We start from the raw sequence: 14,116 nt of genomic DNA, 5'->3' as shown, positions 1-14,116 counted from the left end.
TAGTTTGGTTAATAATAGCCGCTTGCCGTACAGTGTGAATCACAATTTACGAATGATCGAACGACAAGCTACAGACTACGCGAGCGTCCGAGGCAGTACTAAATGCTGTGTTATAGATCTGTTTGTTCTATATCGCGCATGGTCCAAGTGGTCCAAGCATGCGGCACAATCATGCAAAGTCTTATTGCGTCGTTATCCCGTGTTCTGTTTTATTTTGCCACAAAAGGAGGACATATGAACTCTTTTTTTTTTCAGTCTCGTAAGTTCAGTCATCTACGACGCATTCACCCATCTTACCGAAATTGTGTCCTTACAAATAGCTGTTGGATTCTCTTTATGCGATCCCCTTTGTATATTGTGTCTTACAAGGCAAAAAGGCTATGCCGATCGAAGCACGAAGCTTGTGTGTATCATGTTGGTTTGCCAATCGCAGTGCTCGCTGTGTTGAGCAAAGCCTTCGACCTCTTGCAGGAGGCTAACGTAGACATAGTGATTTGAAGTCTACTAGACTTAAAATGCGTGAGAACGCTGCCGGTGGCTGATGCAACTGTTTTACAACAGGTCTTCGTCGAGTGAAAACCGATACATCCAACATAGTTCACAACACAAACACACATGATGATGCGCGTCGCATTCCTGCACATCCAAGAGAAATTTCCAGATACTGTAGCTACTGCTGCACCTTAAGGCTACACAGTGGTTGGTCGACGACCTCGTAAGAACTTACATCCCGTAAATTGCACTCAGAACTAGCTAAAACACCTCCAAATCGTTCCGCAGCGAGCGACCGGCAACACATTCAAGCCGCGCCGCCTGGCACAAGCCAGAGAGGAGGAAAGACTCGTCGCGCGCCCTTTCCTCCTCGCCCGATGGTGCTTGAATGGCTGGACCGAGGACCAGGGACAGCAGGGGCGATACCGTCTGCTTAGTTGTGGCGTTGATAGTAGTTGCGCGAAGATGCGTAACTACTATCAGATGCGTAGATGCGTCGTAATCGCCACAGGGTCATCGTTTGCGTGGGCCCATGATGCGCACGCAACTATAGCATGCACGAAGGAGCGGTGACGGCCGGAGCACGAATAAGCGTCAAAAAAATTAAAAATGGGGTGTTACGTGCCAAAACCTCAATCTGATTATGAGGCACGCCGTAGAGGGGGATCCCGGAAAATTTGACCACCTGGGGTTCTTTAACGTGCACCTAAATCTAAGTACACGGGTGTTTTCGCATTTCGACCCCATCGAAATGCGGCCGCCGTGGTCGGGATTCAATCCCGCGACCTCGTGCTTAGCAGCCCAACACCATAGCCACTAAGCAACCACGGCGGGTATGGATAAGGGTCACGATGATTGCCTCGGTAAACACCTGCATGTCGAAGAGTAGTGGGTTAGTGGACACTCTAGAGGCACAGCCACTGAGCCCACCTTGTGTTTGTGTTTAATGTGGACGGAAACATCAACCGGTCAGCAGTCTAGATAAACAAGAGACATTTGGAATATTGCTGGGGGAAAAAAGCAGAGAAGAGATTGATATGACCTGCTCTCTTACGGTCATGGGTAGCGGTAAAAGATAGATATTGAGGGAACAAAGTATTAATTGAATGTATACAAAAATGCTAGATAAAAAAACATATGTAGAATACCTAGCAGGCTAGGTGATTACTTATCACCACCCTGTTTATAAAGGGATGCTATCATCATCATCAGATGTCCGGCACAGAGATAATCAGGATCGCCGAATGCGCGTCCGCGTCGCATCACGCCAGGATGATTCTCATAGGCTGCGGAAGAAGGTAGCGACGACGCTACCTTTTTGCAAATGAGGTGTCTTTAGCAGACATGATGGATCAACTTCAAACCTGTACAAAAAAAAATGGAACCAGGAGGCCGTGCCTAATCGAAAACAAGGAATTTCTGAATCCCGGGTATATCTCATGTTTTGCGGCCTTCGTCAAGGCATGCAGTGCTGAAGTTGATACTGTTCAAGGGCTGTTTGTAAAGACGTCGCACGTTCAAGGCAAGCCTCATAGGAATTCGAGTATATGTTTGACGATGGCAGTCGTAGCAATATGCATGAATTATTTGTTGTATTTTTCAGTCGCGTTGTCCGCACACCTTGCTTGGCCCCCCGCGTAAATATATAAATGGCGTTCGTGAATAAAACCATTCGTGCCCCACGTAAGTATAAATGACAATCGTGCCTATCCATCATGGCGTGCTTGCTTGTTGCATGGTACACGGGCGCTTTTGCATTTGGCCCCCATCCGAATGCGGCCGTCGTGACCGGGATCAAGAAAATTAGATTAGTTTCTTCTTTTGCTCTAACAAGGAGTGGTACTGCATAGCTATTCGAGCGCAATAGATTAGAATGGTAAAAACTCGTCATAAAATTACCGCGCTAAAAATTAAGACCGGAAGAATACATCAAAACACAGTACAGCGAACGTATGCAGCGACGCATATGGCCTTTTAAAACCATCGACCGCGCCGTTGATTTTCCGCTCATACTCGAAATCCAGACACAGCTGCCTAACGGATCTACAAATAATAAGCAGTTGCGGACTCGTAAGCTTGTCTTTTCATGCCGCGTTGCAGTTCACGTAAGGCAGAGCCACAACGTCGTAAAAGCTTAATGCTTGTGCTTTTGTGATCGATGACGACAATTAGTATTTTGCTCACCGATGCCGCTCCAGCAGAAGTCTTTCACGCCGACAAAGTACACGATACAAACCTTCATTGGCGCTTCACATGCTTACCAAGAGGGAGCTTCCGCGCTCGCTACTTTTTAGACACGCGTCCATATAAAAGGAATGAAGATTTATTTCATACTTCGCCGATCGATTGGTGCACTGAGGCACTGAACATATCCCGCTTTTAAATGGTTTCAGTTCCATGGCGTAAATGCCAGCTGTGAACACATCCGAAACGTGCCCGCACAGACGGAGCCTTGCGGAGGCACTGTGTGGATAATCCTTCAAGCATTTTTCTCACTGGACACTCCGCGGCGCGATCGTCTGTGTGCATGGCCTGTGTGCGTCTGTGTGCAAATGCGGAGGGACAGAACGTACATTCTGATATTTTTATTTTCTGAAACTGTGAATTGACATGCTATTAACAATCGTTAGCATAACTAATGGATCTTTTAAAAGTTCTGAATTTGTCTGGCCATATCAGTATATATACTGGTGGTTCTGAGATATTCCTGCTTGAACTGATGATCGCACACGTTCAACAGCATAAAAAGTATCGGAACAGATAGCAGGCCGCTAGATTGCATTATGTGAAAAGTCAGGTACAACGATGTCATTACAGAACATCCCAAAATCAATGCGAAGTTAAACGATTGAAGCAGTCAACATCGACGTGTTTTGTACGTTGTCACCACAGTGTAAACTTCATCAAAATGTTCAGTAGCTAAGCTGGGAATAAAACATTTCCAGCCGCGGCACGTAACAGAGTGGCTGGATCCTATTAACTCTTTTCTCACCATTGACAGTTTAAGACCAAACAGCTGACGACTGTACAGACTGGTATTGCGGTTCTCCATCGTCCGAATCATATTTCATGATCCCACATTCTGAAATTCACTGCTACTATAGTCATCCAAACAATAATTTGAGGACGCAACAGGATCGCCATATCGATGTCGTTAACGCCACGGCCCAGCTACCAGAGCTATCAGAAGGTGCGAATCTTCTGAAAAAATAACAGTGAACAGCAGCAAGACTGCGATGACAAACATTCGTACGTTCGTAGCCCCGGTGGATTGGTCGTTCCCACATGGCTCTACGGTCATCGTCATACGGGAAGGAAAAAAAACTCGAACTTTAGTCCCGTTGTCGTAGTTTCCACGACAGTTCGGCACGCAGCAATGGCATGCCCTGTGTCGCTGGTAATTTTGCGTCACGAACCTTCACTTATAGCACAGCAAGCAAACCAGAAAACACCGAGACATCGTGCGCAAGTAGCGCGCACGAAATCTCAAAAATCTGCAAAGCACGCGCACGAGGCCTGTCTCCACATTCCTGTCTGGCGTGGTACCACACAGTGGCCTAAATCAGCTCTAAACAGGCGCATCCAAACCAGCCCTAACCAAGCGTGGCCTGCCGGTGCTGATCAATGCCCCCTAACCACTCCGTCGGTCGAAGTGAGGGGACATAACAACCGGAAAGGAGGAAAGTGCCTAGGCGGGGAAAAATTCTAGGAGGAGCTGACCCACCACGATGGATATGCGTGGTCATCCGCTGGAACAGCTCGAACCCTCAAGCTCTCAAACGGACTATCAAGCTGCTGACGCGAGCGCCTGTCTCATCTGATCAAGCAAGTAATTTTTCCGATTCGTTAGGGACCGGTTAACCATGAGAACTGACTCTAAAATGTGTTGTGTGATTAGGATTTTCTTCCGTCTGAGCAGCGTGTGCATTTAAACGGACCTATTAACAATTTTTTATTTACTCACGTTAGGATCAGCACGTTGCAGTTAGGATTATTAGCATCGTATTCTCAAATTCAGAATATGAGGCATACACAGATGTGTGAAGCCTACAACAGCAAATCGGAACTCTGTGTAGGCATAGCAGCATTGACAACGTCATTGACAACAGATTGAAAAACCTGGATATTCTGTCACAACAAACCGCGTCTTGTGTTCAGTGGTCGCAGTATAGTAAATAGTCTGCTGCATTACTTAGCAATTTTCGTGAACATTATAATTTTGGTTCGTCGTGCTATTTCATCGACTTCGGTTGACTCTGTTCCCCAGTAGAAGAAAGCGAAGAAGAAGAAGAACGCGGCGGTCAAAGACAGTGAGCGTATTTCAGGTAAGGCTCCGTTCCTCAAAGAAATTGTTTAGGTTAGTGCAAAACGGTGCAAGTGTAGCACAGGATTTGGAGACGTGCTTAGTTACAGTCACGTAATTGATGCGCTCTACGCAAAGGTTACTGCGCTCACGCGTGATGAAATTCGCAGTGCGTGCGATACATGTAACGGACTTTTAAATCACTGTGTGTGTGTGTGGGGGGGGGGGGGTGTAAGGGGAGGAAGGTGGAGGGGCACTTGACTTTTTCAAGAAGACGAAGAGCTATCGGCAGGATGCCCGCGCGCTGGTTAGTATAGAGGCAATAGTTAAGTTTACTCTCCCGTTGCGTATCAGGTCTAGCCAGTCAGACCTCTCTTGTTCCCCGGGACATATTCCCTATGCAGGCCGCGGGCAGACGCTCACAGGTGCGTTTTCGCCTCGTGTCCACGAGCTACGCCGTCCTAGTACACAAACTATCGGTTAAATCTGAGAAATGGCGTGCGTACGCTATACGCCACGGGTCGTTTAGCATTCTGCGCATGCCCACTGACGACCCGCTACTTTATAGTGTATGCGAAACTAAAGCTGTATAATTTCTGCAATGCCTTTGCAGCGGATCAGGCATAATTATAGCTGTCACGAGTCTAATGTAGCGACGCCTGGGGAGCTCCAGAGGGCATTGTGCACATTCGACGCGGTGCGATGGTCTAAACGAGTTTCTCGCGTCGCTTTTCCTCTCTGCCGCGTTCCTGCCATGTTTACACGCTCTAAACCTCCCCCCCCCCCTCCTCCGCCCCCGTTACCCGACGCGATGTGCCAGACAGCAGCAGCAGTCGAAAAGTCAAAGGAAAAGGAAAGCATCGTTTTAAAAGCGTGCATCCATTGTGCGGCTCTAATCGCCCTCACCGTGAAACCGGCTGAATGGAAGTTTCACCGTAGTACTATTATCACACAATAGACGATCCTTCCTCTCTTCTCGGAACAAGCAGCTGGTTCTCCCGATTGCTTGGCTGGCACGTGCCCTAGCCTTATCTGCACTGCACGGCCACAGCCCATCCACAAGTAGGCAACTACAACAATGCTTGACTTTGCCGCGAAATACATTTCGTGAAAAGGGGACAGAAGAAAGGAGACAGTGAAGCGTCAAACTTAACTGACTCATTTCTTCTGTCCCCTTTTCACGAAATGTATTTCACACCACAGTTAAATCTCAGCACCAACTTACCAAAGAAGTTGTTCTGGAAAGGAATGCACTAAGGGTGCGACAAAGGAGCTCTCGTTAGAGAGGTCTAATGCCTTCGCAGCTGAAGTAAAATATTGTGCCTCAATGTACCTTTTTTTTTTAATTCAGCAATGCGCATGCGCTTATCCTCGCCCCAGCTGCATTCCAAGCTGCGCCGCCATTACCGCAGGGCAGGTGTGCGAAGTGAGTGCGTGACCCATTGCATGATCCGGGGCAAATTTCTTACCTTGAGGGTGTGGACAACAATATCGAAGGTGTTATGGGCGGCAATATTAGTTTAAGAACACTTCAGCAGATTTTGGGAAAGACTGCAAGCAGTTGTGTCGACGAGTCTCATGTGTACTAGCACTTGCTGTACTGTCAATTGCACAAGCCGGCATGAAATGTTGAACGTATAGTACTGGTGTGGCGCGCACGGTTAAATTATAACAATACGCCATGTTACCAGTGAGTCATCACGCAATTCTTGCTTATTGAGGCAAGCGTCCGTTCTGGTAACACTGCGACACCAGCGCTGTGGACACTCTATATATCGCACTAGCCGCCGTTATACTGATTCCTAAGTATCGACGATGTTTTAACCCACCGGCAGAGATATCTCAGGGTTTTTACCATTGGCTGAAGAACGCGTTACCACTTGCAGGCGTTAATAGTCGTGCGTTTACGTGGGGACAAAAAATAAAAGTAATCTCGCCAGACATCCCATCGGAATACACCTTCTGAGGCCAAAGCGCCACGCTCGCAGTGTGGTATTATATACAACCCGCGAGTCTTTTTTTTTTTTTTTGCAGCCAAAGGAAGCATTAGCCGCCATGTAAAACAGTGTGTTTCGAGTACTTCACTTCCCTATTACCTTATGTTTTTGCCTGGATTTACTTTTTTAAGATTATTGCAAATAGACGTCAAACATTCAGAAACATTTGAATTTAGCCCTTTTATAAAGCTCACAGAGTCGTGTCATGCACAATTTCCTCACAAGCCCCAGCGTTATGCAGGCGTTTGCGCAACTGCCTGCACTCAAGTCTATGGGCTCATCGGAAATGCCGAGGTTGGCGAAGCATCCTCTTCAGTTGTCGCGTCAAGTTTCTCCTCATGAGAAACATGGTCGCGGGACTGTTTCGAGAGCACTGACGCAACACAAGGCGTGAAAGCCAATGCCTGCAGGACGTTCGCTGTAGCGCAATTTCACGAGTGTTCTGCTCGCGCAAAATTTCGTAGCAGTGTGCTGGCGTGTACACCGTAGGGTGTGTTATGGAGCCTTTTAGATTAAGCAAACATTTGACCTACTGCAAACATTATATGACATTTCCTGAAGGAAAAAAGAGTTATGCGGTGGTGACGTCGTCATACCTTGTACACCTTCTACAGTGCAATCACCTTGTACTGCGCAATCCACCGCCAACGCGTCCGTTAGGCGCGCGATGCGCGGCTCGAAAGGGATGTTGCGTCGGTGCGCTACTCTTGCACAGTATGCGTGACAACCTCTACCTGTGGCGTGACGTCAAATATACAGTAACGCAATATTTCACTTGCCACACTGAAAAATCAGTCTCACGGATATGACGGGCAGCCACTCCAATCCGAGCCGCTAAAGAGTGCCATGTTCAGGGTGATTTGCCAGACCTGAATACACTCTTAGAGCATTTCTACTACCAATCTTCTTCCCGGGGAATTCGGCTCGAGGCGGTGTTCTAGAGATTTCACTGGCTCAGCTGTTCACCCTTACTGCTTTTGCCGACGATACCGCATACAGTCCGCGCGCTAACATGTGTTCCGTGTCGGCGGACAGCCCGGTACATAATTGCAGAATCTCGCCGCACTTTGGTAGGTCACCCGTGAGAATGCTGACCGACGTGTCCAAGCTGCAAGTGGCCTTCGCCGTGGTCGCGGCGTTTGTGACCGGGAATCATCTGTGGGGAGCCGATGACGAGCAGGCTGTTGTGTCACCACCGGTCATCCCAAACTGCCGCGTCATCAGCACCGGGCTCAGCGCTGACGAGAAGGCCGAGGTGCTCCGGGCGCACAACGAGCTCCGAAGCGCGGTGGCGAGGGGACTCGTGGAGGGACTCAAGCCTGCCGCCAACATGCTCGCACTGGTGAGAGATGTGCTTCATACATGCATCCATTGTCGAATACACGTTGCGTTGATTAGCTACGCAAGTGGTGGCTGAACGCGAATGCTGGTAGTGTTGCATCTTTGGTTAGCAGCGCGAAGATATCTACGTGGCAAGTAAGAGAAGTGACAGGAAAGAGCGTTCTTTCTTGTCACTTCTCTTATTGCAATGTAGATCGTCGCACTGCTACCCACAGATGCAGTGATTAAGCCATGTTTCACTGCAGTGAAAATTCTGTGTGGGACAAGAGATTTTGAAAGCTTATGCAGGCGGCCCTTGTCCCGTCTACAAGGTGGGTTTTCCTTTTTTTTCTTTTTTTAGCTGCACAATGTTTTTAATAATTGCCCGGGGCAGTTAGTACAATTAGAACTCGTGATCTAAGTTGCTCAGTTAGGCGACCGTCACTTCTACGAGAAATCAAAATGCTTAATTGAATGAATAATATAATTACGTTAAAATTACCTTTTTAATTAATCACTTTACTTCACATATGCCAATCTAAAAATTGTAGCCGGTGAGTTCGCAAAGGTATATCCACTTGGAACGTAATTTAGATTCAGGTGCACGTTAAAGAACCCCAGGTGGTCCAAATTTCCGGAGTCCCCCACCACGGCGTGCCTCATAATCAGATCGTGGTTTTGGCATGTGAAACCCCATAATTAAATTTTTTGGGACGTAATATCAGCAATCTTCCAGTTTCAAGATAATGATCTTCAAAGCGTCCGACGAAATGCATTGGCGTATCCAGTTACTTTTTTTGCTTCAATGCACAAAACAGCGTTTTCATAAAAAAGTAAGTGGACAACAGTGTACTTTTACTGCAACTTTCACGGCGCATATCTCGAAACCAGAGCCATCCTCAGAATTCCTTTCAAGTCGATACGCCTTGCAATCTCACTAGCGACAATTCGTAGAACTGAAATATGTGCCGTAAAATAAAGAATTAAAAATTAATTAGCTATATGTAAATAATTAATTAGGCACTTTTGATATTTCGTAGAAGGAATGGCCGCCTCATGGAGTTATCAAGGGTTAGAACTGTCGCAATTTGCCGCGGGAGATTGTTAGAAAACTGGGAACAGCTAAAAAAACAGCTATATAATGTCTTCGCTCGTACTTTGCTGGTCGTATTACTTGGGCCATTCTCAGAAGCAAATAAAAACATGTGATTGTATTATAGGTGGCACTCTACCCTCTAATCGAACAGGAAATGTAGTTATACCATCGTTCTCGGTATCTATAGGGCATGCCGCGCATCATTCCAGCCAGCGGTTCTAATCGATTATTTCGTCAGACGGTACAGTTGTCTAAAACTCTTTATGCTAAAAGTGGCGGTCTGTGTAGCCAGTAGCAGGGTGCTATTCAAGTTTTCAAGTTATTTAAAAAAACTATGTGCATGCAATGGCCGTTTTTGTCAAAAATCCTGTACAATGGTGTAGGCGACAAAAGTGTCCATCACTGCACCTGTGTACGCAAGCTCTTCCCAGTACCTGTGGCGCTAAATGAATACCGGCACGAAAAGCACGAGAGTATTCCGTTCACTGAAGGCGGTGCGGACAGTCACGTGGTTTCACAAACAACGCGCACGTGCGCCATTCAGGCTTGTGGTTACAGCGGTTGAATGTCATACAATGAACATGTCACTGATAGCTGCGTAATTGGTCATGGAATGTGACCATTGTTTTTTTTTTTGGGGGGGGGGACAGTTTTCTGTAACACTGGGATAGTGTATGTGCAAGCGTCATTGGTATCTGCTATACCAAGAGACCACGGCCCCATCAGGTTTCGTAGCCGTGTGTGCTGTCACCTGCTTCACCTCCGAAGTTGCACTACGCTTGGCGCGCGTTCTGCAAAGGCCGCGTCATCATTCTATTGCGGCCGTTTACAGAAATTGAGTCTCCAAAGCGCGAGTTCTTGGTCAGCAGCTATCCACTAAAGAAAAAAAGTGTACGCTTGTGCAAACACAGACCAGGCACCAGCGTGGCTGGGACAAGATCGAAGTTAACTCGATGAACTCTGGTGGTGTGTCCAAAATGAAGTTTTCAGCTCTCAGCCGCTAACTCAGTTGCGCTGATGTTATGCTTTTGCGCCATATGACTAAGGATGTTTGCTTCTTCGCAGAGGTGGGACGACGACCTGGCTGAACTGGCTCAAGTGCAGGCCAAACGATGCAGCGTTTCTCAAGAGGTGAAAGATGAAGAGAAAACACGTGAGTTTACAGCCTTGACCAGCAAAGTCTGAAAAATTTAAGCACAGCGTCTAAGATAAGCCATGACAACCGCTTATTTTCTGCAGTATAAAGATTGGGCTGCTCACAGCTAGTACATATTGGAACATTGCACCGAAGCTTTATGATCAGTTGTTTCGGTAAATGCATCCTGCAATTGCAAAATAGCTATCCTGTTTTTTTTTAATAGTACGTTGATGCTTAGTAAACTGCAGTGAAGAATCGCAAAAGTGATAGATGGGTAGGTGCATCACTTTCGCACTTCCCGCCAAGTTTCACACAAGGTCATAGGTTTCCGTAACGGCGTAAAGTAATTGTATACTAATAAAAAGAACACGCATTACAATCGTGAGTAAATGACGACGTAACGGAAAAAGTGATAAGGACTTGTGCGTAAAGAAGGCGCCGATAAAGGAGAAGGAGCTGATAATATATAACGGTATACTTGCGTCATCGGCTCCACGGCCTAGGTGCGAATGTGTAAAAGTGATAGTCTAGCATCAATTTAGTCAGCTTTGAACGAAACAAGAGCAGATCAAGTTTCCGCACGCGGAACATTGAAGAAACACTTGGAGTGGGGGCACATTGTACCGAAATTTTGCGACGCTTTCATCATGTAAACCCTTGTCACGGGCTAGTTCGATCACTATAAGCAGATGGCGCTCGTGCCGCGGTTCAATTCCTGGTCACGGCGGGTGCCTTCCTAGAGGGGTGGTTTAAAAAAAAGTGCTCCTGTACTTACATGCAGGTGCACGTTTAAGAAAACCAGATGGTCGAAATGAATCCGGAGCCTAAGCTACTGCGACGTGCAATTTGAGGAAACTGAATCCCACATTTCTCGAAAAAATCTTCTAAACACGCTATTGTTGCGAATGCGATGTCCGAGGGTCCATCAAAGGTTCCATGTATGGTGCCGTGCCAGGTGCCAAGAGGAGGAGATATCCAGGGAGATTAGAAAATTGTTTTATATACACTGTACATGGTATATTACAAGATGGGCTCCATGATATTGGAGCCGTCTACGTGCTAACATCTTTGCATGTGGTAGCGTTTACATCTCCGAGCGTTCTCCATGGTCGAGCGTGCTCTACATCCGTCAAGCGTGCTCTACATGGTCAAGCCTCGTGCACAACACTCAAGTCCCCTGTTTTATCCCTTTTGTTTCCCTCTTTCACTCGACGAGGGAATACACTGTAGTTCTTTTAGCCAATCAGCATCTTGGATCAGGTGGCCATATCCCGCATGTGATGTGTCGTCGTTTCCCGCCGGGCTCCGCCTCCAATCTTGTTAGGTCGCCCCGGAACACAGGCAGCGGTTGACACCTTGGGAACCGAACGTTGATGTCGTTCCCCCGGGATTGCCAGACACTGGCCTCTTTCAAGATTCGCCTCTCCATAGCGGTCAGTTCGCGGAATCAGGGAGGGCGGTGGCTGTCTCGAAAGGGCGCCAGTTTGGCGCGTCGCAATCGACGGCGGACCTCGTCGTGGTTCGGGCGGCGCTGGTAATTCACGGAACCGCACCAGAGGGCGACGCTGCCGTTTAGCGACGCATGAGGTAGCCTGGAGACCAACTGCTAATCCCTCAGTCCCAGGTGACAATTCTCGGCCGCGAGAAAGGGCGCCAGGTTGGCGCGTCTGAGTCGGCGCCGGCCTCCTTTGTCCCGAAGGACTGCCAGACACAACACTATACGCGTGTACAGACTTGATTAATTAAGGCTGCTTCCTAGTTAGTGGATTGACAACTGTGGCATTCTGACGTGACACTCTCGCCCAAATTACCCTGTCTTACCTCCCCGCTCACGCGAGGAAAGAAGAGAAAGAGGTAATAAAACGGAAAGGAACATTTACAGCTACGAGATAATGTTAACTGGTGCGAAATAGACGCGCAACAAGAACGGAAGGAAGACGAGAAAGAAAAGGGCGTCACTCGCCACTAACTTTTTTCACAGAAACGCAGCCTAATATTATCCATTCCGAACATGTGCAAACCACATCGCTTCAAACGCTCATAAAATTACACCAGATAAGGGGATTCACAGAAACTTTCTAATCTAGTAAAGATTAAAAAAAATCAATGCCTTCGCACTCTGTGAAGGTGGAGGACTAGTGAAGCTGCGTATGTGGTGATTAACCGTTGCTCCGGTGAAACGTTTCAAGTTTGCTGGATCGGGGTCACATGGACGGTTCGCATTTCTTTTCGCCTCGCGATCCTAGCGGGCAGCACGCTTACGCTTGGCGTACGCGGCCCGCTCATCGTCAGTAGTCTCCTTCCCCCGCCGCCGCGCCCATTACCTTTTGAAACTGTTCACGCCGTCGTTGTTGGTAGGCACGCTGTTCTTCTTCCTACCGTGCAACACGCGGCCTACCATTTCACAGTCAAAGCAGAACTGAGGAAAGGAGACCACGTAGAGCATGACGTCAGGAGACACAACACAGTTAAATTGGTAGGCACTAGTTAGAATACGCGGGATGGCGTACACGTGTATGGTGCGAACGTAGACATGGCCGACGTGGGTCAAAGTTTAGTATCCGTTCTCATTAGCTTAATATCTCATACTGGTTGTATTTGGACCCAAGATACTAAACTTATTTTGCAAGTTGGCGGAGTGCTTGAAGCCTGCCTCACCTCCACCGCCGGTCGGCCCGGTATTGCACTATCTTCGGGATTTTTGGTCTACGAACATCAATCCGCTGGAAACTAGCCATATACAGCTGGGCTGTAAAAATTCGTATTCGCCGCCACGGAGAACCACATACGTGTCACTGATACACATGTCTCTTTTCTATTTAATGTAGTATGCTCCCGTTATCTCACGTGCCAAGACATCTGTACTCTTACCGAGAATGCAGACACCAGAAAACTTCGGCTCACACCTGCCCAGATCACAATGTCAAGACAAATGCGCTGATATTTTTAAATTGAAAGTTCGTGTTCTCTACCTCTGCCGTTTAGGCACCGGCCTGCTTGGCCGAAGTAAACCCTACCGCAACTAGGCGAGATTTCATACACCACGCCAACCGAGCAGGCGACATACGTCCGAGCGTGCCTCTTCCCGCATGGGGAGGGCCTCGGCGCTTTGGAAATTCATGGGCACAGGTCAGCCAACTTGTGTGGTGCCGAGAAGACCATAGGTACCTTGTACCTGTTAGCCACGCTCTTAACGGCTATATATTACGGTGCTCTCCTGTCAATAAATTTCGTTGAGAGTGATGCCCTTTTCTGCCTCGTCTTCTATCCGTGGTTGTTGCGCATCCATCTTACACCCGTTATCACGCACCAACTAGCCCAGCAGCAAGCTTTACTGTGATAATGTTATTTTTATAGTCTCCCGTAAGGTTTGTTCCCAATCACTGAAACTCATGGTCGTGTAATAGATACGAGTGCACTCGTTATAAAGTATGCCGACCAATGTTTCTCACATTCGTTACGTGAGAATATTAGGAGCTGAGCATTTCGTCCCGCGCCAGAACGCAGACGAACGATATTACACATTTTTCGTAAGCCACTGCAATACCTCCAAAATGAATGTTATGCTATAAAATAAAATCTAGCTCAATTCACACATTCACGTGTGAACACGTTGAAGATAAATCTTATGACATGGCAGCACAAGACACTACTCAACCAAAACCGTGACAACCAGAAGAAACGATGAGCGAATGACAGCAATCGCGATTTAATACAGTGGCTGAAAGTACGTACCACATTGTACATGGAAGTTGGAACACCATTTCTAG

At 47.4% G+C, this 14,116-nt stretch overlaps 1 protein-coding gene and 1 non-coding gene across 2 annotated transcripts; both read left to right on the top strand.

The window, feature by feature from the left end:
• Nucleotides 1–4,708: 4,708 nt before the first annotated feature.
• Nucleotides 4,709–10,393, top strand: LOC119448920 (scoloptoxin SSD43-like). The gene is made up of 3 exons (XM_037712129.2): nt 4,709–4,817; nt 7,867–8,134; nt 10,274–10,393. The coding sequence occupies exons 2-3, from the start codon at nt 7,880–7,882 to the stop codon at nt 10,391–10,393; spliced, it is 375 nt and encodes a 124-aa protein (XP_037568057.2). The 5' UTR covers nt 4,709–4,817; nt 7,867–7,879.
• Nucleotides 10,394–12,879: 2,486 nt separating this feature from the next.
• Nucleotides 12,880–13,061, top strand: LOC119451157 (U2 spliceosomal RNA). Its single transcript, XR_005191698.1, has one exon. It is a non-coding gene; the product is annotated as a U2 spliceosomal RNA (small nuclear RNA).
• The last annotated feature ends 1,055 nt before the right edge of the window (nt 13,062–14,116 follow it).

This window comes from Dermacentor silvarum, chromosome 4 (genome assembly GCF_013339745.2).
Source record: "Dermacentor silvarum isolate Dsil-2018 chromosome 4, BIME_Dsil_1.4, whole genome shotgun sequence".
Lineage (NCBI taxonomy): Eukaryota > Metazoa > Arthropoda > Arachnida > Ixodida > Ixodidae > Dermacentor > Dermacentor silvarum.
Note: the sequence above shows the minus strand (reverse complement) of the source record. Positions and strands in the feature narration are given on the sequence as shown.

Coding starts and splice junctions, on each gene's coding strand:
- LOC119448920 (XM_037712129.2), top strand. CDS start 7,880: ATGCTGACCGACGTGTCCAAGCTGCAAGTGGCCTTCGCCGTGGTCGCG. Junction 8,135..10,273: donor CCGCCAACATGCTCGCACTG/GTGAGAGATGTG, acceptor GCTTCTTCGCAG/AGGTGGGACGACGACCTGGC.